The sequence below is a fragment of the Lagopus muta genome, chromosome 6 (assembly GCF_023343835.1).
Source record: "Lagopus muta isolate bLagMut1 chromosome 6, bLagMut1 primary, whole genome shotgun sequence".
NCBI lineage: Eukaryota > Metazoa > Chordata > Aves > Galliformes > Phasianidae > Lagopus > Lagopus muta.
The window spans coordinates 11,669,342-11,696,696 of NC_064438.1; the positions used below are offsets into that span (position 1 = coordinate 11,669,342).

A 27,355-nucleotide genomic window follows, 5' to 3' on the forward strand; every position below is an offset into this window, starting at 1 on the left:
GGGTTACATGCAGTGCTTTATAACTACATTATTTTCCACAAGCTGTGAGTGACACCGAAAACAGTGGAAGACAGGGATACACAATCCTTCACTCAGAAAACCATTATATATTTTTCATCCATAGTTTGCTATTTGGAATTAACTCACATGAACTGATTTTGAGTTGAATACTGTCAAAAGCCCACTGATAGAAACTGAAAACTTCAGAAGCTCAATTTTCCAGAAAAAGCAGAGGAGCATACACTGCCAGTTACATGCTCATAAATCCAATTCTTTTCTGATTTTAATGATTGTTAGTATTATAGCTCGGATAATACATTTTTTAGCCCTTTTCAGATACAGAAAATTACTATCTCCAGCAGCAGTAATGACTTAGCAGAATAACTGGTGCTCAATTTCCCTTACTGAAACGAGCTACGAGAACGACTTATTTTTTCATACAAGCTCTTGTTTGCATCCACAAGGAAACTAGTCATATACCACAGAAACACTGGTGATGAACAGATACTCAGAACTGAAAGTCCTCCAGATGTGCCCACATCAAATCTTTCCTTCAGCCCATGTCCAGTTAATTTTTCCCCATCCTACCAGACACCTCCCAGTCTCACTCTAAAAATGAAGGCACAATTTGTGGTGGCTATCACCTGTTTATTTAAGAATAAAGACTCACCTTTTTGGTTGCAGGATGAATTGAAGGAGTGATGAGAATGTATCCTGTTCATGCATTTGAATGCTGCTCTAGGTGAACCCCACTGACTCAATCCAAGCTAAGCTACATTCAGGTCATGTAGAAGTATGGAAGAGCATTGGCTTGACTGATTTACAAAGCAGTAAAGTTTCCTTAATGGGAACTAAGGTACACAGCTATTAGTCCTGGACAAACACAGGCTAGCAGAGAAGCTTGGAATAATTTCTTATTCCAAGTCAGGTGCAGGGTGAGGCCAATGAAAGGTAACAGAGGGGAGCTTCATGCTCCCAAGGAAGAACCTGGAATAGAAAGAGATGAAAATCTGAATGGAAAAAGCAACCTATATTTCAAAGAACTCTGTTCTACCCTGTGTGCCACATGTAATGGAGAACTTTGTAACAGAAGGAAAACAAGTTTTCTCATGTCCCAGCCATGGTTCTGAAGCATCACCACCGTTCTTAACACTCCAAGATGGTAGGGTACCTTAGCAGTGAACTTTCAAACGTAGCTGCTTACCAGCCACGTGAAATAAGCCTCTCATACACCCCGTGGCCCTGAATGATCTGGACAGATTGCAAGAGTGGAAACACAAGGGAGGCTTTTGTGAACCAACCTTACCACATCAGGTCAGAGAACAGCTGCAGTGCATTAGAGGAGTCCTCGTGTACTGGGGCTCAAGAGCCCCCGAAGCTATTTTTCTCTGAAGAAAAGAGAAGCCTCCCTGCATCAGAGGAGCTGGTAGCAAGGGAGGCTGTGTGCCAAGTTCCACAAGAACAGAGTGCTCCTTTCTGATGCATGCCCTGGCACAACACAAGGAAAACCTCATACTGGAATAGGGAAAAAAAAAACAATCATTCAGATTTGTACTGGCTGAGAGAGCAAAAATACAGCAGGAGGCAAAGGACAACACTGGAGGGTCAGACAAGACTGCTAGGTATGAAGCAGAAACAGGAACACAACTTGTGAAACTTAAGCCAAGGCACAGCAAGGAAGAGAACAGTGGGGCCCCAAGCCCACAGACCACAGTCTGCTCGGGTGGTGCCTGGAGGTAACCATGAGACAGAGATGGTTTGTTGTGGTTCATCTGGATTTAATTCTATTACTCTAGTAAATTGCTCACTAGTGAAGGAAAATTATAATGCTCTTATCCAGAGAGGAAGGAAAGACTTCTCTGACTGCCAAGCAGCTGTAACATACGTAAGACCCGGGCAGCTGAATCACAAGTCCCAAACTGTCCAGGTACTTGGATGTGGTAGAGAAAATCTGACACCCAGGCACAGTCCTGTAACACAGCCCCAGAGACTAACCTTACCTGATGTTTCCACAGGACTAGGCTTCCCTGGTCACATGCTTCTCTTCAGACACAGGATCACATCCCTCCAAACACGTTGATCAGCATCACGCTCTGCAAGGTCTGCTCCTGTGTGAGGAGGACATATCCCTGCCAGTGGTGCCACGCATCTGGCCAGGCTCCACTGCCCATGTTCTGCTGGCTGCTGAGCAGAGCAGAGCAACTGCCAGGGCAAATGAGTCGGCCTGGAGCAGTACCACTCCTGGCTGAGCAAAAGGGACTGACAATCGTGGGAACAGACCATGTACTTGAGCCAGCGTGTATGACTTAAAAGCACACAGAATCTTCAGCAATGTGAACAGTAGAAATATATGTGCACAAACATCATTACAGTTCTTTCAGCAAGAGACTGCTACGTTCTGTAGCCAGCAAACGCAGTGTACCTTTCTTTATCCTCAGGAGTATCTTCAACATGGGGATTTCTTCTCACTGAGAGCAGTATCTTCACTGCATAACTTCATCCCAGACACAACTGTACAGCATTTACACTGCACTCCCCCTTTTTTCCACTCCTGTCAGTACACACTGTAAGCTGCTCAGCCATTCCCTCTCCTGGCAGGATACGCAACACACAGTACCAGTGCATAAGATGACATAGGAACATGGTGCAACCTGGTCCAGCCTCTCTCGTAAGCAAAGGATGCTTGTGCTGGAAGCAATGGTGGACAGAAGAATCAGAGACCAAAATATCCCAGCAGTGCAAAATGCAAGAGCTGTGTGAACCTCAATCCTATGCTCAAAACCACTGTTATCATTTGGTACCACACAAATTTAGAACTGCAATACTAAGTGTCTTTTGCTGGGTTGGACTGGCAGTGTTGGCACTTCCTCACTAGGTGGCACTGTTTGCAGTACACAACTTTTTTTTTAAAGGAGAACAAGTGTTTGAAAGTGCCATCTGCTGGTATTTTAATTACTTACAGGTAGTGAATGCAGAGCAACAAATACTGCAAGCATGTGCAGAACTGTCTGGGTAAGAACAGTTAACAGATCACAATAAGAGACTGATGGGTGCACACCAGCAGCACCGAAGGAAAACCATTAGCAAAGACTCTTAGGAAAAGCTGTTACTACACTAATAGGATCCGACGACTGTTCAGACTGCAATTTGCATCAAATTCTGTAAGAGCTGCTCTTCTGCTTTCTTCTAGTGGAAGATGCTTTGTGAATTAACAGCTCTGTCTCTTTCATTTCTAAAACACTGCAGCAAAAGGCCACATTACTAAGAACTTGACTGAAAATTTCTTAAGGTTTTGGTTTTTGGACGTGTTAGCCATTTTGATTAAGAGACAGAAAGAGAAAGCTTAACTCATATTGCCTTGTCAGCTGCAAACAGAGATAAAGCAGCTTTTCAACTCACCACTTTCCAGTTACTCATTAAATAAGAGCATGTATTTCAACAGCTCAAAGAAGCTGGTAATCTCAGATCCAGGTAGATAGAGAGTTCAGTCAGAGTGCAGAGCTTTTCTTTAGAACTGTCCTAATCCCAAATGCTGTATTTAGCATCACGACCAGGGCAAAGGAAATATCTTTCTGCAAAATTGGATCCAGAAAGTACCAGCTTAATCGTTACAATTTAGCAAGTAGCTGCTACACCTTACAAAAATGTAGGTCTCATTTAGTCTGATTTATATTTACTTAAATGCTTTTTAATATGGCAAAGACAAGTAGTGCACCAAGATTTAGAAGCAACAACTACAACAGTTTATTAAAACCTCCACTTACAGCTTCATCCTAGGAGAGGCAAAAGCTGTCAGCCCACCTTCTACGTTTCAGCAGAAAGATGACTCTCTTGGTCACAGCTATTTAGAATTTGGAGGCACAACTTCAGTAATGGTGAGTGCACAACAGCCCTTTGGGTTTAGGTGAACTACCTCAGTGAAGACTTAACAGCTGAGGAACACTAAATTGTTCTGCTTACTCAAACCTCAGAGATGATCCCTAAAATTACTTACAAGTGACAGCAACAGCTACTCAGACCATGCTCTCGGTTATGAGAAGTGCAACTGAGCCTGAAATGGTCTGCATAGGTCCTCCCCAAAAGGAATGGATCCACACTAACCTGCAGTGATCCATACCCTCTTCAGTTCTGGTTCCCCTCCCTCCCCCTCTTCTCTTGCCAAATTATTTCCTCACCACCTTTTCTAAGCTTCCAATTCTCCTTCCTGTCCTTGTTTTCTTGCTCAGTTCTTCCTGCAGGACATACACAAGCATGGCCCCATATTAGCTAAATAAACACAATGAATGATTGTATCACTTTTCTAAACTGAGGCTATGTGCTTAAAAATCAAGCTTAAGCAGACAAACCACACAAATGAACAGCGAGAGTCACTGTTCAGATCTGCAACAGCAGGACAGCAATATGGAAGATGCTGCCACACTCGTGCTCCAGTCTGAGAGCTGCCCATTCACAGGCAGCTTCCTGAAAAGGGCAAATGTTTGTAAGACACCAACCACTTAGAGACAACACAAAGTTAACCAAAATTTATTCTTTTTCAGTAAGTCATAGTCAGCTCTTATGCGACCAGGGCAGAAGCTGTCGATGATTCACTAAAAAACAGAGAGAAAAAGAGAGAAACATTAATTGTAGGGGTGGCTTTTACAAACTAATTCCCAGAAACACCACTTCAGTTCTAAGCACCATCAGCCCTGAGCTTATTCACAACCTCTATACAATTCTGTATGGGACAAAGGAAGATTTAATTCTTTCTTTTAGAACAGAAATACGATAACAGAACTAAACTCTATTTTTAAAAACCTGGCTAGCTGCACTTGAGCCTTTTCAGAAAGAGAAGCTTGCCTACACTCCAACTGGAGCTTTCTCCAATGCTGGCTGGTTTTTCCTAAAGAAGGGACAGCTACCAATGACTGCTTTTTCAAGTATTTTCAACATGTTGGACATTTCAATATTTCTCAACGCATTTTTTACACAGCTGTAAGTTCAACAGATTTACCAGCTCATATTTATGAGAATAACTGTTCTTTGCTGCCTTAGGTGAACATCTGATCATAATGTGCTCCCGATGCTCTTGCCAACAAGGCCAGGCACAGCATTTGCCAGCCCTACAAGACCTCAGTGAAACAGCAACACAAAACAGAAGACTTACTACTTCCAGTTGGGTGGCAGCACTCTCTTGGTTTTGTAGTAGCGAGCCAGCCTATGGATTCTGCTTTCAATCAGAATCAAACGGAATTTGGCATCTTTATCCTTTAAAAGAAAGTTGTAGCACAGTCACTGCTTTTGTTTCTAGACGACACACATCTCACCTAAGCATTGGTGAAGTCAAATATCCAACACTACTGCTACAAAACCCACATCCCCACCGCCAAACTGCGATGAGATTGGGACCTTCAGAGCAGGACAAGAAATACCTGGCTTAAGCAATGCTTTTCATCTCCTTCACACAAGCACTACAAAGTCCTTCATTAAAAGACCTCCCCAAACTATTAAATTCACTCAGAGGAGGCAATGGACAGGTAGTACAATTAACTTTTGCTCCCCAGATGCCTAGGATCAGTTGCAGTAAGTTTCAGCATTTCATGTAAGCAGTTATAAAGAAGCTCCTGTATTGTTTGTGAAACCAAAGTGAAGCTTCCACTTCAGATCAGCACTCACCTTCCTGTTCCTCTCAAGATGTTTGCGAACAGCAACAGCCTTCTTGATCAAGTGATAAAGATCCTCTGGCAGATCTGGGGCCAGTCCCTTTGATTTAAGGATTCTCAAAATTTTGTTGCCTGTTACAAAGCGAACCTGGGCAACACCATGGGAATCCCTCAGGATGACACCTGAAACAAAGGTTCACACCTTCATCAGACCTTACATAAACACATCTTGCTACCGTATCCAACAAAAGTTCTCTCTGAATATTGGTTAAACTTTTCCAGTAGAAACTGTTAATAGCAGCAGATGATAAGTAAGAAAAATTCACCTAGCAGAAGCAAAAAGCAGGCAATAGACAACTGACCCACACACCAATATATCAAGACAGCACAGTAAGTGCTTCAGTACTGTTTGGAAGTTTGCAGCAGGATTTAATCAAGCCAAGTACTCAATCATTCTTTCCTCTATGGGTAACAAAGATTCCATGCATTACTGAGGAGTTAAATCCCTGAAAGCCAGTAAGCATGCATGCTTACCAGCTCTTAATACAATAATTTGTCATTCTTAAACGTTCTTTAATAAAATAAAAAATAGCCCAAACAATTATTACATCATAGACATCATTAATACTCTCAAAACTATCATTAAAAAAAAAAAATACAATAATTCACATAGCACATAATTGCACCACAGAACTCATGATCAAAGCTGTAGCACCTGTAAGCAGAGCTTTAGAGGGAGCCCGAGCACTGAGCAATGTTCTACCAGGCAGATACAGCATCTCCTTAACATGGGCTTGCTGCTACTCGAGGCATGCATAGGTACAGCACAAAGTCTGTATTTCTCTGACATGTTATTTAGCACAGGTTGAGTGAACAATTACATTATCACAGTCAGAAAAAGGTATTTCACTTCCATTTAGGAGTTATTTATAAACCTTACCTATTTGTGAGGGAGTCAGGCCTTTCTTAGCAAGCTTGTAGATCTGTTCCTTTACATCATCAGAAGTAAGTTTCAGCCACTAAAGAAAAATAGAACAAATGTACAGTGCTTAATAGAGAAGCTCAGGCAGCCTATGAAAGCCATCCATACACGATACAAACAGCTGTTCTGTACTGCTTAAGAAAACAACTGAGAAACCATGCTTCTACTGATACAGAAACATACTGAAGTCCTACAAACCAAACCCATCATCCACGTGAAAACAGTGGGGGCAGGCAGAGGTGAGGGAAAAAAGACCCTATTTAATTGAATGCACACAGCCTCCAAACAGCTGCTCTACCACTACTTTATTTTAATTGTCAGACTTGGCAAATGAATGTAAATTTAGAGAGAAAAATCACTATGGCCTTGGTCAGAAACCCAAAGCTGAGAGCCATCTGGCCTGTTAACCAATTACAAAAAATCTTGCAAAAATCTGACCTCAAGTAGACAAAGTAATTTTAAATACACAAGTTGATCTTTATTCTGATAGCACTGTGCTTTTTCTGTCCTATTGTACTTTAAACTGTTGCTGGAACCATCGTTTCTGTGCTTTTTATGCATGGGGCTAAACAACACCAACAAGCTCAGTAAGTCCAGCTCTCTGTACAAGCTACAAAAGCTTCAGAGTTTTCCCACCTCTCACCTCCCTTTTAATACCATCAAATCATGAAATAGAAACACACACTAAAGCACACATTTGGAAACGCTGCGTAGATTGTAATTCAGAACTGCTACACCTACAAACAACTGCAAAGCATGCTCAAAACAAGTATAACATTCGAGCATCCTGATCACTGAGACGATGAAAACATAATTAGTGCTTCGAGTGGCTCTACGTTACGTTTGTTCTTCGAGCCTTGATTCCATCTTCCTGTTTTAACCCCTGTTCAGCACGCACAGCCCCACGCATGCTCATCACAAATTATTCTTTTTTCACGCGCATCCTCCAAGCCAATCAAATCAAGCTAAATGAAGCAGCTACCGGCTTAGTTCACCGGAAATATTAAGTGTAAGTTAACAGGACCCTGAACAAACCAATGGCACGCTGGGATTACTTGAAGTTAGAGCCCCGAGCACCCGATTACAGTCAGCACACACGCTAAAAATAAACCAGCAGCACCTCAATCATTTGAGCTGCACAGCAGAATCTTTTTTTTTTTTGCCCTTAGAATCAGCAGGCCAGCAAACGATCCACGTTTTCAGAGTACCTTGAAGGCCGCAGGTACAACACTCTGTCACCCCGCAGCCCAACAGCGCGTTCCGGGGCAGCTACTCACCGTGGGCACGCTGCGGCGGTAGGGCAGCGCGGACTGGGACAGGCCCTTCCTGTAGGGAGAAAGGAGGCGCTCTGAGCGAGGCGGGCCCGGCTGCGCTGCCCCAGCTCCCAGGCCGCCCGCTACAAAGCCCGCGGGCTGCCGTGCCGCCGACAGGAGCCCGGTGCTCCCCACGCAGCGCCATGGCGGAGCCCAGGCGCCTCAGCGCCAGCACCACCGCCCCCCCCTTCCCGCCACGTTCCCCTCTACCGTCCCGCTCCGCTCCCGTGCGCCGCACCGCCCTGCCCGGCAGCCTCCCCGTTCCTCCTCCTCAGCCCGTCCCGCCCCCCGGCACCCCGGCAATCCCCCGCCGGGTCCCCCCGCCGCTCACCCAGGAGCGTGCATGCGACCCATGATGGCGGCAGTGGAAAAGAAGGGACGGCGCGAGGGAGAGGCCTTTCTTCCGCCGGAAAGGACGTAGGCGCCGCCAGCCCCGCCCACGGTCCGCACGCCAGCCAATCAGGGGCGGCGAGACAGCTCTCTACACGCCAGCCAATCAGGGGCGGCAAAACAGTAGTAGTTTTTTTTTCCCCGGAGCCCAGATGAACCATAAGAAGCGCAGCATGGTTTTAAATGATTCGGGTTTATTTGTGTTCTGTGCTGTAAGACACTGTGCTTTCATAGCAAACTGCAAAAAAGGCAGTACGTATTGCTTTCCTCTTATTTCACAACGGAACGTTTCACAAAAACAGTAGGCTACCTTCCTGTGGCTAAGTGACCGGTGATTCTAAGGATGGAATGGAGTTAAGTCTCAAAAGCACGGGGCGAGCAGGAAATACCGAGTTAGGCACACGGAACGTTACGGACAGGCTCTAAGAGACAGATAGGCAGAAGGTGCTCGTTACAGCCGGGGTTTGGGACTTGTTAGTGCCCAGCTGCAGCGACCCAGCTTCTAACATTCACGACGCTCTCAGCTTTTTAATTGCAGTAACTGCTAAGAGGTTGGACCACGAGCGTTGTAGGCACCAGGAGATTCAAGTTTACTTCTCGCTTCTGTGGTGAAGGGAGATTGGTCAGTAGTGGGGGAAGGAAAACCAGGCTCTGAAAAAGCTTTTTAGTGTTGGGCAGACAGAAGACTTCCCCGTGTTGTGTCTTCATTCGCCACCACATGTTCTGCATTAAAAATCCATTCTCATCACAACCTGTGCTGATGATCTCTGACCCTTTCTCAAATTATGCATCAATGTTTACTACTGAAGTGTGCATGTTAACTCTGTTGCTTTGTCTAGACAAAATATGACCGCTCAACACTGAGTAAAGGTGAACAAGGATTCCATACCTGCAGTGCAGAAGCAACCTATTTAAGTAACCCAGGGTATTAACAGGAGACGATATCTGTACCCCACTATCACAGTATATTTCAGTGCTGCTTGGAATGGAGTTTGTTTTGTTTTTTAAGTGGAACTAGAATTGAGAATCAGTGATGCTGTCAACTAAAGAAGAAAGAAAAGTGCAATGGAATTTGTCTCTCATAAAGTTCTGTTAATGCAGCTGGTCTGCAGTTCATCCAGCAGTTGTGCTTTTTGCCTAGTGGCCGCTTTTATCCTGGAAGTACAGGTAAGTAAATTAGGGGTAAGTGCCACTTCAATTTACTGTCTGGATCAATTCTACATTCAATCCACTGCACTACTGTCATTCTAGAAATTTGAGTGTTTCAAAACACTGAAAAGCTGGGTGCATTTCTTATGGCATCGCATTTAGCCAGTCTTAGTTCACCTTTTGGAGATCATGGATAGAAGAGGGGTTACAAATATTTATCATAAGTTGCACTAATTATGAAGATCAGCATAAGCAATGTCATTTGTAATGCACACATCTCAGAAGAAGCCTCCCAGTAGGACCTGCAGGTTATCAAACATGAGAACGTTTTCCTTCTTTGAGGAGCAGAAAGTTAACACGTATACATACATATTTAAATACCAGAAGTGAGGTAAAGAGAAGCATTTGAATTAAGGCACCATTATTTACAAATTCCATTATTGGCACTCACTCCAAGAAATCATAGAGATGCACTCATCTGGGAGTAAATGCAATGCTAAGGATTTTTTCCAGCCCTTCAACCTTCATTTCTACAGGCATGTATGAAGCCACCAAAACTTTTACCCATCACAGCCTCTGTGATATCTAGTATCTAGATACTAGCATGAGAGTAGTCCTAAAAATATGTAGTTTCTTTAATATCCTCCAGCATCACGCCATGGATGACATAAAACAAAGAAATGATAAAGCAAAAATGTGTTATATCCACAGGCCTAATGATTAAGTTATGGTTTAAGCAACCAGTATAGTCAAACTGTTCATCATATTGTCACGGATGGTTTAAAATCCCCTTCCTTTACCTGCAGCTCTTAAGAAAGGTTCAAAATAATGCTTTGATAACATTGCATAAGAATAATCCAGCAATTTTTTCTAGAAATCCTCCAAAATTAGGCTACACGAAGGTTGGTCCAATTTATCTGTTCAAATGCAGAGTCTCTTATTTTTAAGATGCACAAGTTACTTTCAAGTCAGAAGATGCACAAAGCACAAGTGAATGCAACTGTTCCATTCTTACTCAGGTGTAGCAGTGAGTTCATAGATAGGGTACAGCAGTTAGTCGATACCAATTAACAGTCTCCTTGCTCAAGTTGAAGTCCTTCAGAGAGAGTGTAATTCCACCCAGGAAGAAGTTCTCACGTAGGGATTCCGCACTGAGCACACTCAACTGAAGTTCTCTCTGTTTCAGAGTTTCCACGCTATATCCACTGTACACGAGCTGGAAGGTAAGAAGTCAGGAGTTTTGGTTATTCAAATGAAGTGATACAGATGGTTCCTTTTTCTGGCTGCCTCGTCAATGATGTCTGAATTGCACATCATGACCATTCATACGCCAGCTTTTCTGCGGCTGGGCTGAAGCACACGCATATTTTATTACGTGCTCTTAACTGTTGAAAAGAACCAATGTTTTTAGATGGAAGTACTGTTTACCTGTAGTAGGAATGTTCTGAATTTATTCTTTTCCACATTCTGAATCAAAGAATTGAGGGAAGAATCTTTAGTTTTAAGACTCCTTCACTTCTCACCATCACTCCTCAAAGTCAGTCTAAGAATTTTCTCCTTATGTGTAACCATACATTTACATACATTTTATTTTATTTTTTTAACAGGGCACAAAGTTTTTGAAACAAGTTCATTTTAAATTTATATATATATTTGCAGAGTGTTTTTAGACAAGATTTCTGCTTATTGCTGCTTAGAATAAAAGATGACAGCAAACTATACAGAGTCGCTACAAAAAATTTAACTTGCCATTTCATTGAAAGTTGGATTTCTTGTCTTCCGGGAGATTTTGGTTTTGCGTTTGGATGTTTTGTGCGTGTCTGGCAATAAGTATGTTTTTACATAGGGATTTGGATCTGCACCATCTTCTGTAACCTGCAATCCAAAACCAAGACTTGTTAGAAGATGAGTTAGAAAACTGGTTATGGCATGCCTACATGACTAGTTTCAAATTGCTGGTCTTAACCATCAAGCAGATCAAAACCAGCAGCTGAGGTTAGTTTGCAGTGGGAGAGTTTGGAGGAAGAGAGGTATGTCCCATCATTCCTACATCGACTGTCAGTGAAGAAGGCAATTGATAAAACAGTTTTTGGCAGTGAGCTTCTCTCCTGTCTTACTTACCAGATCTTTGATGTGCATCACCATGATAAACAGAGTGCTATTTCTGTATGATATGGATAGCTTCACTTCTCCACCCACTTTGCCTGAGGTAGGACTTGATGGACTTGCATCTGAAAAAATACACAATTATTTCCTCTGTGAATACTTGTACGTTTCATCAGTACTGCTCTGATGAATTATATACAGCTTAAAAAAAAATGCAAGGTTTAGACTAAGTTCACTTTCTGATTTACATTTTTAATTCCCCAATAAGATGGCAAGGCAGTAGGTTTTAAAGATTTTTGGATTCACTTGTTAAGACTGTTGGAAAATCAGAGCCAAAACTTGAACAATTTACTTAAGCCATAAGCAAGCCCAGTGATCACATATATTGTTGTAATTCTTGGCATGTTTTTTACTTCCTTGGAATTGTATGCAACCATATTTGGAAAGGAAGATGCACACGCTTCTCAAAGAGGAAAACTTCCAGTTAATTTCCAAAGACTCTTTAGAAATTGCATTTTAAAAGTGCCATACTATAGTCACCCAGTTTAGAAATACTCCACTCCTGCCCCACAGACACAACTTACCTGTAGACCTGGCTATTCCGTCTATTCCTTCCACTTTGTCATCGCGAAGCAATGGATGGAAAAATGTATAGACAAGATCACACTAAATTTGGAAGAAATTTCACATATTAGATGAAATGTTATTGAGCACTTAGAAGCCAAAAGCCTCCCTTGGATTTGCTTAAGTTACTTAAACTCACTTCTGCCACCTCTGGAGAACTGTTCATCAGACTCTGTATGTAGCTGTTCAGCTCCACTTTTCTTTTAGCAGCTACGTCTTTTATGTGTGTTCTTCCCAGAACCATCTTATTAGGAAAGCTGTAAGAGAAGAACAAGATGACCTTTTTAGTTAGTTTTTCTGTAGTACAGTTAAATTTCATTGTAATTTCCATCCTGAAGTGCTGACATCTATTTATGACATCAATCATAAATGGAGACACAGGCATCCTAACATATAATGATGTTAGAGAAAGGCAAGGAAACTTTTATGGTTAATTGTTACAAATGATAAATCACAATTTGAAGGCAGAGTAGCTCCTCTAGTTCTCCTCCTTCAAACTTAAAGATCATATTTTTCTCCCTTAACTGCCACCTTTGAGGTCAAGTTCACTGCTCAGCAGTTTTGTCTCAGCTATCTTCAACTCTACCCTAACTAGGATCATTCTTTATAATAGCGAGGAATGAGTGAGACACATACCCTGGTAACTTCCAAAGTGGAAAAAGAATGCCAAGTTTGTTGTGGAGCTCCTGGAACTCATCAAATGTTCGGAAAACAAAAGTTGGCTCAGCTTGTCCTTCTCTCAAAACTCTCACCACATATATCTGCCAAAAATGCACATTAAAAAGACAGAAAGTAGTAGCAATGTTATAGAATTGACTTCAATACTGTTCTTTTCTAACAGTCAACTTTCTCTTACTACAGTAATCTTTCTCCCACATAAATTTCCCAATGTTTGCATTTTACATTGAAGTTTGAATTATAAATCGCCCTACTGAAATGTTACTGCAAAGTAACATTAGGTGATTTTCCCATAAAGTAGATCTACATCTGACAGTGAGATAAAAGTAGCTAAGGCTGAGCTGTCTGCATTCTCCATTTTAAACCTCATTGTAAGTTCATACTCTGCATCAGGTGTACAGAATTGTAATACATCTAGACACAGCAGGAACTACTGTGAAAATTTACAGGTCCAGACTCTTAAAGCAACAATTTGCTAAGCAAACGCTGGTACACTGCAATATATAAAAGGAAATTTTTCAAATGCTTGAGATACATCTCCAGGACTCAGTTATTCATGTCATTAAGAAAGGAAAAATGAAAACTGAGAAACTGCACGGAAAATTAAATTCAGTTAAATTCAGAACTAATAAATGAGTCAAATGTGTATTTTAATCAAATGTGCAACTAAACAGAAGGACGTTACATTACCTCAGCAGCTTCCTGGAAGATCAAACACTGCCCTGGCTTAGAACTGAAATACTCAAATACATTCATCTAATGCAGTGATTCAATACAAAGCTTTTCTTCAGTTTAAGCTTTACCTTACCTAAGTGGTGTCTCCCAGTTTAAGTCATTTGCAGGAAATACAACTTGGAAATAGATATATGTTAGCTCACTTTTTAAGTCAACTTGAGGAAAATTTAGTTTGGGCTGACCAGTCCAAAACAACAAACAGCAACAGGAAAAAAAAAACAAATGGGACAAAGTATAGTTGCACAGAGTGGAAACAGATTCCACATACTTACATAATGCTTATCTGGATTATATCTCTTCTGATATGTAAATACAGACACTTGTTTGATGCGGCCATCTTGTTTAAGAGAATATGTTTTAGCAGAAAATGAGAGGATGGGTTCATCATTAGAAGGCAGTCCTGAGAAACGCAGCTGAGCCAAATTATGAATGAAGAAGTTAAACTTTGTGGCAACACTTCCCAGACTGGATTCAATCAACCTAGAGTAGAAAAAGTAACTTCAAATTCTAGAACACACAAAATCCTCCTCATTACTCTACTCCAGGCCCATTTAAAGTGGGACAGAATAGTACATTCTGTAACACACAGCAACAAGTCACTTACACTACATGCACACACTGATTTGCTCTTATTGGAAGTGCCATCCCTCCCTCCCCAGTGGGCAAAAGCACTTTTGGGAAAGCTTCTTTATACTGTGTGCATTTCAAGGATATCAACACGTACACCACTATTAAGCAATCTGGGATGCATTCAAAATGCAACTCTCAAACAGCAGAACAGAATTACTCTATTTCAAGCAATCCTTTTGCACAAGATTATTCTTACAGGCAAAATATTTTAGCACAGGTAGTAATCCTACGTGAAACTGATCTTATCTTTGCAGAGAGATCTGCAAAGATAAGATATCTTATCTTTCACTGGTTATGTGATGGGTATTCTTTGGTTGCATAACCTAACTACTCAACTTCTACAGCCAACTTTGCAACATCTTTAGCACGTTCATCCGAAGCAGAGAGCTCCCACTAAAAGGATGATGCTGGTGGATATTTTTGTTCCCTCACAGCCAGTACCTTGTAAAGAAAATGGTAGCTTCTGCATCTGTTGTTTGAGGCTGGAGAGCATCCTGGACGTACTTCAAGTCCTGCACCCCACTTAGTTCTGGTAACCCAGAAGAAAGCATCTGCCCGAAAATTAATTTGCAGTTTTAACAAATAAAATGTGATTTTACATTGAAATAATTAAAGTCTTAGATCCTCAAAGTCATTTGAAGCCATTTGCGATAAACTGTTTAATGCTAACAGAGGTCGTCAACAATTACTTTCAGTCAGCAGCTATTCCCTTGTGTATTTCTGCTGAGTTAAAAGCAGCTAACAAAGCTTTCACAGAATCACAGAATTGCTCAGGTTGGAAAAGACCTTAAAGATCATCAAGTCCAACTGCAACCTGACCATATTACCCTAACCCTACACTAAATCATGTCCCCTTTACAGAGTAATTTATAGTATCATCTTAATTTTAAACTCTCAGGAGGAAGTGGAAAGGAAAGGGAAAAGGAGAAAGAGAAAAAGCCTAAAAAAAATAATCACATACAACCTTCCTAAAAATATACATCTGGTATTTCTGCTTTTAAAGGAATACATCTGGAGTTCCTGCAGCATAAAGAACTTAGGATTTAATAACAAGCCAGCATTACAAATTGAGTTTCAACTAACTTTAATAAAAATGCTTACCAGGGAAAGCAGGTTAAGGAAGAGGTTTGCATGTTTCCTTATCAAATTGTAAGCTTGACAACAGAGATCCACAAACAACTGAAAGCGAATGGTGGGTTTTTCACCACCATTAATGACATAAGCCATATCTGATGTCAGCACAAAAGGAGCCCGATCCCTGTTCAAAAAGCACATAATTCATAGGTGACTTATAAGCTCTATTCACTTTGTCACGTTTTTCCCTCCACTCCCATTCCCATCCCCAGGTACTGATATCAAACAACCCATTAATACCACTTTACTTTTCTAGGTTGGGTTCAGCTGCTCGGGTTTCCTGCACATTCACACGGACCTACTTCAGAATCTCCTGGAGCAACACTTGGAGGGCAGGTTAAATTACAATGCCTTTCATCCCCCATTTCTAGAAGCCGTAACACACAAACACAAGATGTCTGACAGCATGTAACAGGAATTTAAATGCTAATGCTTAAACACACTTCATTCTCTGCTTAGCAATGGCAAATACCTTTTAAAGCTACCAAACATTTGCGCGTGACCCAAAAACTTCCCAAAGTCAATATGAAACATATGCCCTGTGTTTCGGAGCATTATGTTATCATTGTGGCGGTCACAAATTCCCAGCACGTAGGTAGCGACACAGCATCCTGCACAAGAATAAATGAAGTTCTCTGAAGCCTGGGAAGGAAAGAAAAAAAAAAAAGAAAGTGAATTGAGAATAAACATCCATGAAGAAACAGCATTCATACATTCAACAGGGGTAAAAATTCAAGGCAGATAAAACGAATCCTAAGATTTACCTTTTTCTGCACAGTGTTCTCTGGGTAGCATTGCAACAATCTTTAGAAATTCATAATCTCCAGGAAAAAAAATGTATGTGCTTCGTTTTTCTTTTAAATAAATGCAAGATAAAGGAGGATTTGAAGGCAAATGACAAAGTGTAAGTAGTGTGTGGGAAGGGAAGGGTACATGAGATTTATTCTCTAGTGCATATTAATAGCACCGTAAAGAGTAGGAAGCATTTTATTCTTGGCATCCTATGTCCCAAGAGACCACTGCTCCTAAACCACAATGAAGAGCAGCTATCATTCCTTCCTATCTTCAACAAGATGTAATGGAATATTGGCAGGAAGGTTCAGCCTCTACTGTCATATCACCAACATCTGCCTCTGAGCCAACATAATACAGCAGAAGGCAATACTTTTGGAGCAGATCTTATAAGGAATTTCATTAACTCTACCTGAAGAATAGGAAAAAAGTTAAGCTTCCTAAAGATTAAGAAAAAAAACAACTTCAATGTAAGATGAGGAAGAAAACCTGCTCTCCCAAGAGCAATCCTTATTTATCTCATTTCAAAATGCCTTCAAAAAAAGAAGAAAAAAAAAGTTACCTTTTCGTATTCCTCCTCCGTAGGATTATACTTCCGCAACCATTCTGCCAGAGGTTTGTCTTTAAAAGAACCTGTCACTCCATATTCCACTTGAATTTTCCTAAGTGTCTCCGAAGCAGGAACAAGTTCTACCATACCTTTACATAAAATACAACAAAATATCATCTCCATAAGTTATATTGCATTTTCACTGTTTGGTATAAAGTTTAGCAGCAGTGATCGATTCCATAATTTAAGATTAGCTTATTCCAAAATCCAGCTAGATGTAAGAAGTGCTATTAATCTAGTAAGCATTTCTGCAGACTACATAATAATGCTTTGCCATGAGGCACACAGAGATTCAATTTAGGTTTACTTTACTGCAATTAGTTATGGTTGATAAAATACACATATATTATACTTCTACTCAAAGCATCAACGCTTAATTACTCTCCAGTACATAAACTAGTATTGCTCTATAACCAATAACTGGAAAATATTTGGATAGTGTCATTTCTCAAAGACACTGCCTAGCAGCCTACTAACTTTTCATGGTCAGTGAGCATTGAAATAGACCAGCCTGCCTTCATAAAGGCAAAGTGGGATTTACATGTGGCCTTGTTTTGGAGACATCATTTACTAGAAATATTTGTAGAGCTACATCATAAACATAAAACATTTTGTTAAAACAGCTTGAATTCTATCTTGGCAAGAGCTACTATAAGAAAACCTGCAATTTATGTCTATTTCTACTTTTTACTTTAATCCTTCAAGTACTTTAGGGATACTAATAGTAGAACCAACAAAAAATGGAACATGCTATGCAGTCAAGTCATCACTCCAAGTATGAAGAAATGCCATCTGCTTCTTTAAGAAGCAAAAGCTTTCCATAAGTTGAAGCTTTTGGTATAGTTTCACCAACCTGAATTTTCAACTCCTTCATATATATTTGGGAGTTTTCATCACGCTGTTCTGACTGAAGAGATAAATTTCTGCTGACCCTCTTTAAAGATCCTGTTTCCTATTGGCTATCTATAGAGAATTAGGGACTTAACTTGCATTAAGCATGGCCAAGGTGTGAGGCAGTATTTATACTCAGAGCTCTGTAATGTTAAAGTTTCTAACTTAAAAATCTCATAATCCAAAGGAATTCTAAGTAGCACAAGCCAGTAATTCTGTGAGGGGTGTGGGAAAGGGATTAAGTTTAGTTTTCCTTCTTTTTGCACATTTCTATGCTCCCTGACTCAACTGCAACAGATTCTAAATATCTTGGAATTTCAGTTTTGACTTGAATTTTTTCTTACTCCATGAGAAACTTGCATAATCAAAACTGCTGTTGTACCACTGAAGTCCTGTGTTGCAGTAAGGATATCAGGAAAAACCTTATACTTTTATTGTGACATTTGTGCCACTATTCATCTATGGTAGAATGCATAAGAATCTCAGGACTCGAGAAGAAACATTTAAATGCAACTCTGCCACGAGGAAATTCCAAACAAATCAACTTTCTAGACTTTCGAATACTGAATTTCCTTGTAAAGAAGGCTTTTGGCCTTCCAGTGTTTCCAGAGCCCGTCTGAGTAACAATTTCCTCTGTGAGCATGACAAAAATTTAGGCAGTGTGAAAGACAAGCACAGAAATTATAGACTGCATCTGGTGTTGCACCTCGATCTTTTCCAGTCGAGAGACACTTGAAGATAACCATTCGTAGATCCAGTCCCTCCTGCAGCCAGATCTTATCCATGATCTTAATCATCTGTAAAGCCAACATATCTTGTCGCAGATCTTCTCCAACCTTAATGGAAATACAGAAGTTAAACAGAAACATGATATGCTTTCAGCAGAACTGAACTGGAGATCTGAATTGCTTTACATTTAAAGTGCAGGATACATTACCTGCTTATTTCCTTACAGCTACGCACGTAGATAGAGAGACTACAAGCTAAGATTTCACATGCAGTATGCTGACTTTCACATTTTACAACCTGTTCAGATGTTAGTTAGCTTCTGAAATTGTAATGTTTAAAGATATCTTATGAAAATGCTACATCTCTTCTTATTCCTTTTTATAATTAAAGGTTATGGCTTCTCTCTGAGAAGACGCGACAGTACAGTTTTCCCTGGAATACCTGTCCTTAAAAGAGAGCAGCAGTAACTCCTACCACTACCAGCTCTCCCACACAGCTTTAAAGAAGTATTAAGCAGTTATGATAGATGCATCATGTGTAAGATACGTTTTTTTTCCCACCCAAAGAGGAAATTTTGTGGATACTTGCAAGATTCTGAAACGTTCATTTACGTGGTATCATGCCAGCACTCAGCTGGAAGTTTCCTGTTGTACAGTTATGAAATTGAGCTGCTTTCTGAAAAAAACTAGCCATTTGCAGACATCTCTTTCTAATTGTGGAACTGATGAGATGGTTTTAGATATACAAGAACAAGCTTACAAAGTATCTAAGCTTACTGATCTATGCTGAAGTTAGTCATTCTTTGATTGGTATTTTACAATTTAACATTTTTCCAACACACGTGTAAGGCCTACCTTAAACATCACATTAATCTCTTCTCCCAGAGGGTCTGCATTTATCAGTGCAATTTTCAGAGGCACTGCATTGGAGCTGAAGAAGGAACACGCCTACAAGAAGATTTAGTGTTACTACTCAAAAAGGACTAGCACAGCTAGTTCAGGAAACGTGACATTCTGACAACAAGCACGTATGACACAATGTGCATATTCAGACTAAAAACATTGCAATTGTGGCAAATGTGTTTCCTCTGAACAAAGGGCCCTTTGGCTGGTATTTGTTCAATTCCTGTACAAAAGCCAACAGTTCAGCACAGTAATGTTTTGTACTAAATAGAAGAATGAGTAAAACAAGGATAAATATTTTACCAGCAACTTTTTAAAACTTAAGACTATAAGAACTGGATATTTGTGCCTTTCACTATATTCTGATTTACCTGTTTTCAAGTACATGTTCATGATTTTAATTATAAACACGTGTAATAGAGAAGGAAAGCAAAAGAAACTCTGTGTTTACACTGGATTAAATCCCATGGTCACGGACCTTTAGGTACTCAGTTATGCACAATGATATAATCAAGACTGTCAAAGCAACAGTCAAACTTTGCAGAGTTCAGCAAAAAATAATTTTGTCAGCTTCTACAATATCATTGGTTGGATTTTTATAATGAAATAAAGCTACTGTCTGCTTCCCTGGCACAAGCAGTAACAGGCACATTCACTGATTTCATGGTATTCACTCTTTGTTTTATCTTTACAGCGTCATTCACTTTTCTCTTTTGATTACTACTGGAAACAAGACCTTTTCATACACTTTTGAGTATTCCTCTCCTACAGCCACAATTACTGGTCTCAAAGCAGAAAAAATCTGAAGAAATAATCACTGTTAATTATTTATTAACAGTACCTTTCCTTGGTATAAGTATTTATATAATTTTTCTTAATTTTACTCTCTCTTTCAATCAGAATTTTTTTAATTAAAACTCTCCAACTAATGTAAAGACCTTTCAAGAAAGTAAATCAATTTTGCTATTTGCAAAAGCTTTGCCTATGTGTAACTTTGACAAAAAAAACCCTATACCTTAATATTTAGTTCTTTTGCCACAAGACTGGGATTGAGAGGCAAACGGCATTTGTTCTTCAAGAAGAATGACTGCACACGTTCCATTCCACTTTGTAAGGCAGTCTGCAAACAAACAAAATAATTCAGATTAAAACAGATCCACTCTATCAAAATGTTAGCTTGTAATTAGCACGTAAGTAGATATTCTGTTCTTTCACATAGCTGGATCATTCCTCCGCAGTAATAGCCTTAAATCCAAATCCAGCTTAGCATACACAGAAATCATTCTTCTTCCTATCCCATCACCTCACACAATCTTATGCTTCAATTGACAAGAAATTTGACAGACATTGACTTATTTAACCCATTAGCTTGCTAAAAGTCAGAGAGAGACTCACAGATCTTCCTACATATTTTATATATATAATTTTATCAAATTTGGACTAAAAACGTAATTAAGTGAATTTCTTTGAGAGTAAACTCAGTTTTATCTTCTGTAACAATACTAACATTTAATATACATACCTGTCGACCAGATACACTTGTTTGCTTTACTTTTTCTGCTACCATTCCAAAAAGCAGCACCAGCCTGGTCTGTTTCTCCAGCTCTTCTCTCAGTCCTTTCCCACAGACTGAAAGAAAGGCTCCAAGAATTTGCTCATATCTTACGCCAAACTTTGGATCATATAATGTATCCTTAAGAAGCCTGAAATAAAAGACTTGAATTAAATTTTCACATAGAAGATACTGTGAACAATGCAGTACTAAAACAGTTATTTAGTTTAATGAATAGGTATTATAAACATACAAGTATATGGTAGAGAAGTTAAATTTGTACTTTGTAGGGGCACTGTTTCTTCACAAAAAAAAAACCAACACAAAACAACAGGATTTGTATTTTTTGTGCTTTCGATTTTATGTACCATGCATTATTATGAACCTGCATATTAAGACAGAGTATTTTTTCTGAAAATACTGCTCTTACAACAAACATTACACACATAATGGAACAGATAGTATCTTACCAATAAAGGTAGTGTGCTATTCGAATATTTCCCAATGCCCGAGCCAAAAGAAATTTGACAAGAGCACTGTCCAGGTAGGTTTCATACTTCAATGCCTAAATGAAAAGAAAATGAAATAAATTGGGTCTAAACTTAATTCCAGATGAAAACAGATGTTATGACTAGGGCACTGATAGAACCATAACAAACTGAGGGGACACTCACAGAGCAGCCATCTACTTACATTGTTTTCCACCCAGTGCATTAGTTGAGGTTTTATATAGACGTATGCAATTGCACTTCCACAACTAGTGGCCAGGGACTCCTTTGCATTTTCAAGAGCAAAACTATGGTGTCAATGGTAAATCTTACCTGCACAAACTGAGGGAGGAAATCTGTTAATTCATCGTCGCTTAATGTTTCTATCCAGTTCACAGCTGTATTTCGCACCTCCTGATCAGCAAACCTAGAAAGTCACCACACATCCACATTAAGTTTATTGTGCTTGTGTGACATACAAACAAAACTTTACTCTGTTTTCTTACTTTGAATCAAGTAGTTCCAGTGCAGCTAAAGGTGATAAAGGAGGCCACTGCTGAAGTAATGAATATATTTCTGGAAGACTTGCCCAGTCCCAGTGTGGGGCACTAGCCAGTATTTTTGGTAAGCTATTAGTATGACTATGACAATAATGTCTCCTCTCCCACAAAAATTCTTTATCTTCTTTTGATAGCCTGCAAACAAAAGAATTTCAGTTTGTAGTGCAAGTTGAACACCACACACATAACCCCAATGCGTCACCGTATACAATTTTACACTAAATTACATGACTTGTAAAATGGCTACTTCCTCCATAAAAGTCTAAAGAGGAGCCAAAGCAAATCTCAAACATCATGGAAACAGTTGTTCAAAGCTGTGATTTGCACGAAGTAAGAATAGATTTTAGTGCAGTCAGAAAAAAAACTGGCAGTTAACATTAGGTTGGTGCAGGATGACTAGGAAAACCTGTTAGAAATGTTTTCATGACTATGAACAGCCTCCACTGAAACTGCCAACTCTTCTTACAACTGAAGAAATACCAAGTGGGAACAGGCATAAACAACAGACAGTCAGAGTAGTAGGAGAATATTACAGCACTAGCTGCAGAGAATACAAACAAATTTATAAAGTCAGCAGCATTATTTTACAGGTTCTGTTCAATCTCTTGATTAAATCTCCACAGATCTTCAAAAATATAACATAAGCATAATAAATAATCTCAAGAATAAATGAGCATTCTACACTCTAGCTGCACACTGTCATTGTACAAACAGACCAGAGCTACAAAGAGATGAACGTACCCAATAGTGTTATCCCTCGAGAGAATGGCAAGGAGACGTTCTCTCAGTGGTTTTTCTAATGCTTCTATGGAATGATGCACAGTAGTCTTTGCAGCTTGAGGAATTTTATATTCAATATCAAAAGCATGGGAGGGAAAATCAACCTAAAAAAAAAAAACAACCCAACAACCTCCTAAGAAAAGTGCAGAGAGCTTCCCCTTCCAGCAGCATCAGGTTTTTGGGAATCTCAGCTCCTTAGATCTGCATGTGTAATAGTTTTCAGGCATGGTTACTGATTTTTATTCCCAATCTTACTTCTTCTACATAACTACTGTCCTTAACTGTATGACAACTGCATTGTTTTACAATCCAATCTTGGAGTTGGGATTAATCCAAAAAACCCCACACCAAGTGGTTTCAATCTAACCATCACCTCTAATGACATGTTGGGACTGTGAAGCCATGCCTAACAAGGTACCTTCTCTTAGGGAAATTTGAACACTGAATTGAGGATGAGAGGCACTTGCATTCTGTAAAGAAACTGGAATTGCTACCATTTGTTCCAAGAAATTCCTCTTTCACACACATCTCTACGGACTGTGTTTCAAAAGATATTCTCTGTCAGTACTGATAAGTAGATATCTAAGACCAAGGCATTTCCAATTTTTTTCAACTTCACCAGAATGATTGTAAATGCATATGTTTACAGCAGCTTTCCATTCTTTGTCCTTAAAGTTTAATAACTGCTATTCTATACTGGCTAACAAATATGATTTAATATTTACACTTTCCCCAAAACAATCTATTACCACTCCTGTAAAAATTAGCCACAATATTCACAAAAATGGAGTCAGGACAAATCAGAATCATATATAACCTGCAGTACTATTCTTCCCATATTTTCTTTCTTACTGGCCATCCCTGAAGCATGACTCGGATGTAACGAGGTCCAGAGTTGCAGGAGCTTTGTCCCACAAGACAGCAATCTGAGAGAAAAAGCACATAGAGGTATTATGCCACAGTCTGTTTGCTTCAACAGTATTAGTTATTAAAATACCATCTGACAAAGCCCAATGGTTGCCATGAGGAAAACAAGTTGGACATATTAAAGCCTATCTATGACTTTCTATTCTTCCCTTGGTTTAGTTAGCTACAGTTTTTAGCTCCTGCCCACTAGCAACACTACCTCCAACTGCAACTAAAATATTTGCCTCATGTCTTTAATTACACAAATCTGGACTTTATTTCTCTAGACTGTAAGCATATTAGACTCTAGCAACTCTACAGCTGCCCTATACAGGCCATTCAGCATTCTCTTGTGCAACACACCTTACTGCAGCACTCTACATAAACAGAAAATACAGATCTCTCCCCAGGCTAGCTACTATGACAATACGGTGCAGCATGAAATAAGACTAATTCTGCAATTTAAATTAAAATAAAAATGATGTTTGTAATCACATATTATGAAATGTGGCATTTAGGAGACCAAAGTAAAATATTTAAATTGAAGACTGAAAGAAAGATCATTTGTGAAAATAGACTGAGTTCTCAGTGGAGACAGAAAGCAACTGCAAGCTATCTTTGCAGTGCAGGAAAGCCTAAACTGCTACATAGCTGCAGCCTTTTGGAATGATCAGCATATGAAAGCAGAAATAGAACAAACAGAGCGCCGTGTAGAAGCAAAGAATGCAAAACACACGTAAAGACATAAGCTGTACAGAGTACTAGGAGACCAAGAAAGACTGGGGGTCTTTGTTGACAAGTAGATAATATGAGCTTCTAGTAGGATCTGGAAGTCAGAATCACTTACAAAAATAAAATTCCAAGCGTAATTCCCAAAGTTGTTTTGCAACGCAGTGATCATTTCTGTAACATTATGCCTAATTGTGGTATCCACGGTTCAAGCTTATTTATTGAAGTTTCATGAACCAGCTACCAGAACAATTAGCATTTTGGAATACATCCAGTAATGGAAGTTTCAAGGAGAAGGAAAAATCCAGGAATGCTCAATTGAGGAAAATTATAGAAAACTTTCCATTTTGAGTGATAAAAGAGCACAAGAGGATCTGCAACTGCACTTGAAGAAGTACCAGAGAGATCTCCGTTACTTTTACAGGTTAATAGCAGGAATGGTTTGTTCTGCCTATTTGTGAAAGTACATATTTATTTTAAAATATACATATGTTTTAAAATACACATCTTTTAAAACTTTGTAATACAGTAATTTGATTTTCTTTCTTGCTGGATTATTTATTACCATTCAATTATCAGACTAGAAAAATTCATGTTTCCAGAAGGTAAGATACATTTAATCAAACTTAATCCTTTGGTAGTTTGGCTCCTACACATATAAACTTACTGAAACACACACAGCATCAAATATTTTACAGCCAAGACAGAGATACCTCTAAAAAAAATAGTACTTATAAATACTGCAGACTTTAGATTAAAAGTATTTTATCTATAACAGTTTGAGCCATCACCATATCTAGAGCTACAAACAGAAGTGAGTGAAGAAGTTAGTTTTCCTATCTCAAAACAATTTCTGGCAGATTTCTCATCCAGTGACAGGGAAGGATAATACATTTACCTGCTGTCAGGATTCTGCTCTATTTTGCACTGCACTCGACACTATTCCTACTGAATCCATTGCTTGCTGCAAACACTTTCTTTTGCATTCTCTATCACTCATGTACTGGCTGTCTGCACTTTATCTGCTAAAATATATACGAATAACAACTGAACTGCCTCTGGCCAATATAACATACTTTTAAAACTCATGAAATGCCACACTCATCAAGACTGCATTCTTTCAATGAAGAAGGAAGGCTATCAGTTCAGCAGGTAGTGATGTCCATTGATATTTAAACCACGGATGATTTAGAAGGAACAGATCCTGATCTGAATGTCAGTGGATTCCTTGAAGGAATTCATTAATGTTGTGATTACATCCTCAGCTGCTGCATGCTTGCAAACCTTGGTGCTAAGATGACCTCTTTTGGTCCACATTATGATGGGTCAGCAGTAGTATTTCCAACATTTTAATTCAAACATTCAACATGTCCCTGCAGGTAAGTTTTCCACCAGTTAAAAGAAAATACCATAACATATTTAACTGACGGTGTTATTTCTATATGAATACCCCTTAAGATTGCTACCTTTGCCACTTTCTAATACATTCAGCAGCAAAGAAGCAGTTTCTATAATTACGGGAGCAAATTAAACTTTATATAGAATAAATCACATTAATAAGCTTACCCATATTTTGGATACTTACCGCCTAAAATCAAAAAGAGGTAGAGAAACCTGACCCAACATTTCAGGGCCTTTTCTCTGCTTATTTGAATCAGGAGAACTTCCACTACTTTGATTTAGGATTCCAAACAAAGTCAGACATAAGACTGATTCCAAAGGCAGTTGTGAAATCTGGATGGGGAAAATTATTCTATAAAATAAAAGCATTGAAATAAATCAGTCATAGAAGGAAAACCAATTATTAGTAAATTACAGGCTTGTCATTCATATAATCAGTCAATGCCTTTTGCTTTCAAATTACCGAAGGACAAATGCTAAACTTTTGTGCAATTACATTCCACTCTAATATCTTCTGCACCAATAGTTCATAAAATCTGCTAAACTACAATTCTGTATGGTAGCTAGATTTAGAACAACCCTTTTTAATAGGCAGTAGAACAAGCCTCTTTAATCTTCTTCTATTAAATCACATTCCTTGCACAGAACTGCACAACCCAGCATAACCTGTCTTCCCACTCTGCTCACTACCAGGACCATACAATTCTGTGTTAGCCACCTCCTCAACTCTCACATCTGACTGGAGAGCAAGCTGACAACAGTATCCCATTCCAGTGAAACAATCCCTTAAGAACTACTGTAAGTTAAATTCACCAAACAGTACAAAGCTGGCAATCATAAAGGTTGCAGCTGAGGAGTATACACCTCACTGTACAATTCCAACCCAGAGTTTTGTTGACACTTTCTCACTGCTTGAAGTGTTCTTTAATTTTCTGTAACTTATAGACTGATTTTTTGGTACGTATTCACAGCATATTACTAAGCCAGTTAGACTATAAAACACCCAAACTATATTAAGCAGCTTACAAGCAATCTGTCTAACATCTTTCACTTCAATACACTATCTCTTGTCAGCAAAAGATCTGACAATTAATTCATTGCATCATTTAAAAAAAAAAAGGCAGTCCAAGCAGTCTCAGCTGTCAGGTATTTCAGAACCTGGAGCTTTCATTTCTGGTCTACGATAATTTGTCCCTGCAGGCTTTCAGAGTATTATTCAGAGTCCATCTCTGAGCTTTAAAAATTGTCAGGAAACAAGGTATAGGGCAACATGCAACTCACCTGACTCTTCAATAATGACAGACTGCCTCATACTACTAAGTCAAAAAGAGTAAGTGTGTATAATGAAAAATATTTTCCCCTCTCAGATATTAACTGCTGTTCTGTGTCTCTTCTCTGCATACCTTTCCTTCTACCTTTCTACTCTCTTTCCCTGCTCCAAAAAGAGAAATCCAGCTTAAGTAGCTCAAAACATTCTCATATGCTATAGACAGATTAAGCACTTCTGCATCTGATCACTTTATAGAAATACTTTAAATTAGATTTATAAATTAGATACAAAATTGCTGTGATATATTTGGAACAAAAAACTATCCATCATCAATGTCAATAGAAGTCAGCTTCTTTTCTTCT

General features: G+C 39.3%; 3 protein-coding genes across 6 annotated transcripts in view; all 3 read right to left on the reverse strand.

Moving 5' to 3' along the window:
* PLEKHA7 (pleckstrin homology domain containing A7) overlaps positions 1-741 on the reverse strand; it is a 171,479-nt gene extending 170,738 nt beyond the window's left edge. The window contains exon 1 of the mRNA XM_048947782.1: positions 671-741. Coding sequence (XP_048803739.1) covers positions 671-726 — 56 coding nt within the window. The 5' untranslated portion in view covers positions 727-741. The remainder of the gene's footprint in view (positions 1-670) is intronic.
* A 3,767-nt stretch (positions 742-4,508) lies between these two features.
* Positions 4,509-8,365, reverse strand: RPS13 (ribosomal protein S13). The gene is made up of 6 exons (XM_048947801.1): positions 8,269-8,365; positions 7,902-7,950; positions 6,583-6,661; positions 5,656-5,825; positions 5,147-5,247; positions 4,509-4,589 (listed from the first exon to the last, which is right to left on the reverse strand). Exons 1-6 carry the CDS (start codon positions 8,289-8,291, stop codon positions 4,556-4,558), a joined length of 456 nt encoding a protein of 151 aa, XP_048803758.1. The 5' UTR covers positions 8,292-8,365; the 3' UTR covers positions 4,509-4,555.
* Positions 8,366-8,501: 136 nt separating this feature from the next.
* The window catches only part of PIK3C2A (phosphatidylinositol-4-phosphate 3-kinase catalytic subunit type 2 alpha), a 60,816-nt gene continuing 41,962 nt past the window's right edge, over positions 8,502-27,355 (reverse strand). For all 4 annotated transcript variants that reach the window (XM_048947771.1, XM_048947774.1, XM_048947770.1 and 1 more), the window contains exons 13-33: positions 25,908-26,075; positions 23,505-23,613; positions 22,649-22,791; positions 21,854-22,042; positions 21,681-21,774; positions 21,330-21,424; positions 20,830-21,010; positions 20,323-20,427; positions 19,260-19,352; positions 18,383-18,512; positions 16,738-16,874; positions 15,856-16,025; positions 15,351-15,507; positions 14,691-14,800; positions 13,892-14,099; positions 12,843-12,967; positions 12,346-12,463; positions 12,167-12,248; positions 11,598-11,707; positions 11,226-11,351; positions 8,502-10,692 (exon numbers count right to left, since the gene is read on the reverse strand). In XM_048947771.1, coding sequence (XP_048803728.1) covers positions 10,510-10,692; positions 11,226-11,351; positions 11,598-11,707; positions 12,167-12,248; positions 12,346-12,463; positions 12,843-12,967; positions 13,892-14,099; positions 14,691-14,800; positions 15,351-15,507; positions 15,856-16,025; positions 16,738-16,874; positions 18,383-18,512; positions 19,260-19,352; positions 20,323-20,427; positions 20,830-21,010; positions 21,330-21,424; positions 21,681-21,774; positions 21,854-22,042; positions 22,649-22,791; positions 23,505-23,613; positions 25,908-26,075 — 2,833 coding nt within the window. In that variant the 3' untranslated portion in view covers positions 8,502-10,509. The remainder of the gene's footprint in view (positions 10,693-11,225; positions 11,352-11,597; positions 11,708-12,166; positions 12,249-12,345; positions 12,464-12,842; positions 12,968-13,891; positions 14,100-14,690; positions 14,801-15,350; positions 15,508-15,855; positions 16,026-16,737; positions 16,875-18,382; positions 18,513-19,259; positions 19,353-20,322; positions 20,428-20,829; positions 21,011-21,329; positions 21,425-21,680; positions 21,775-21,853; positions 22,043-22,648; positions 22,792-23,504; positions 23,614-25,907; positions 26,076-27,355) is intronic.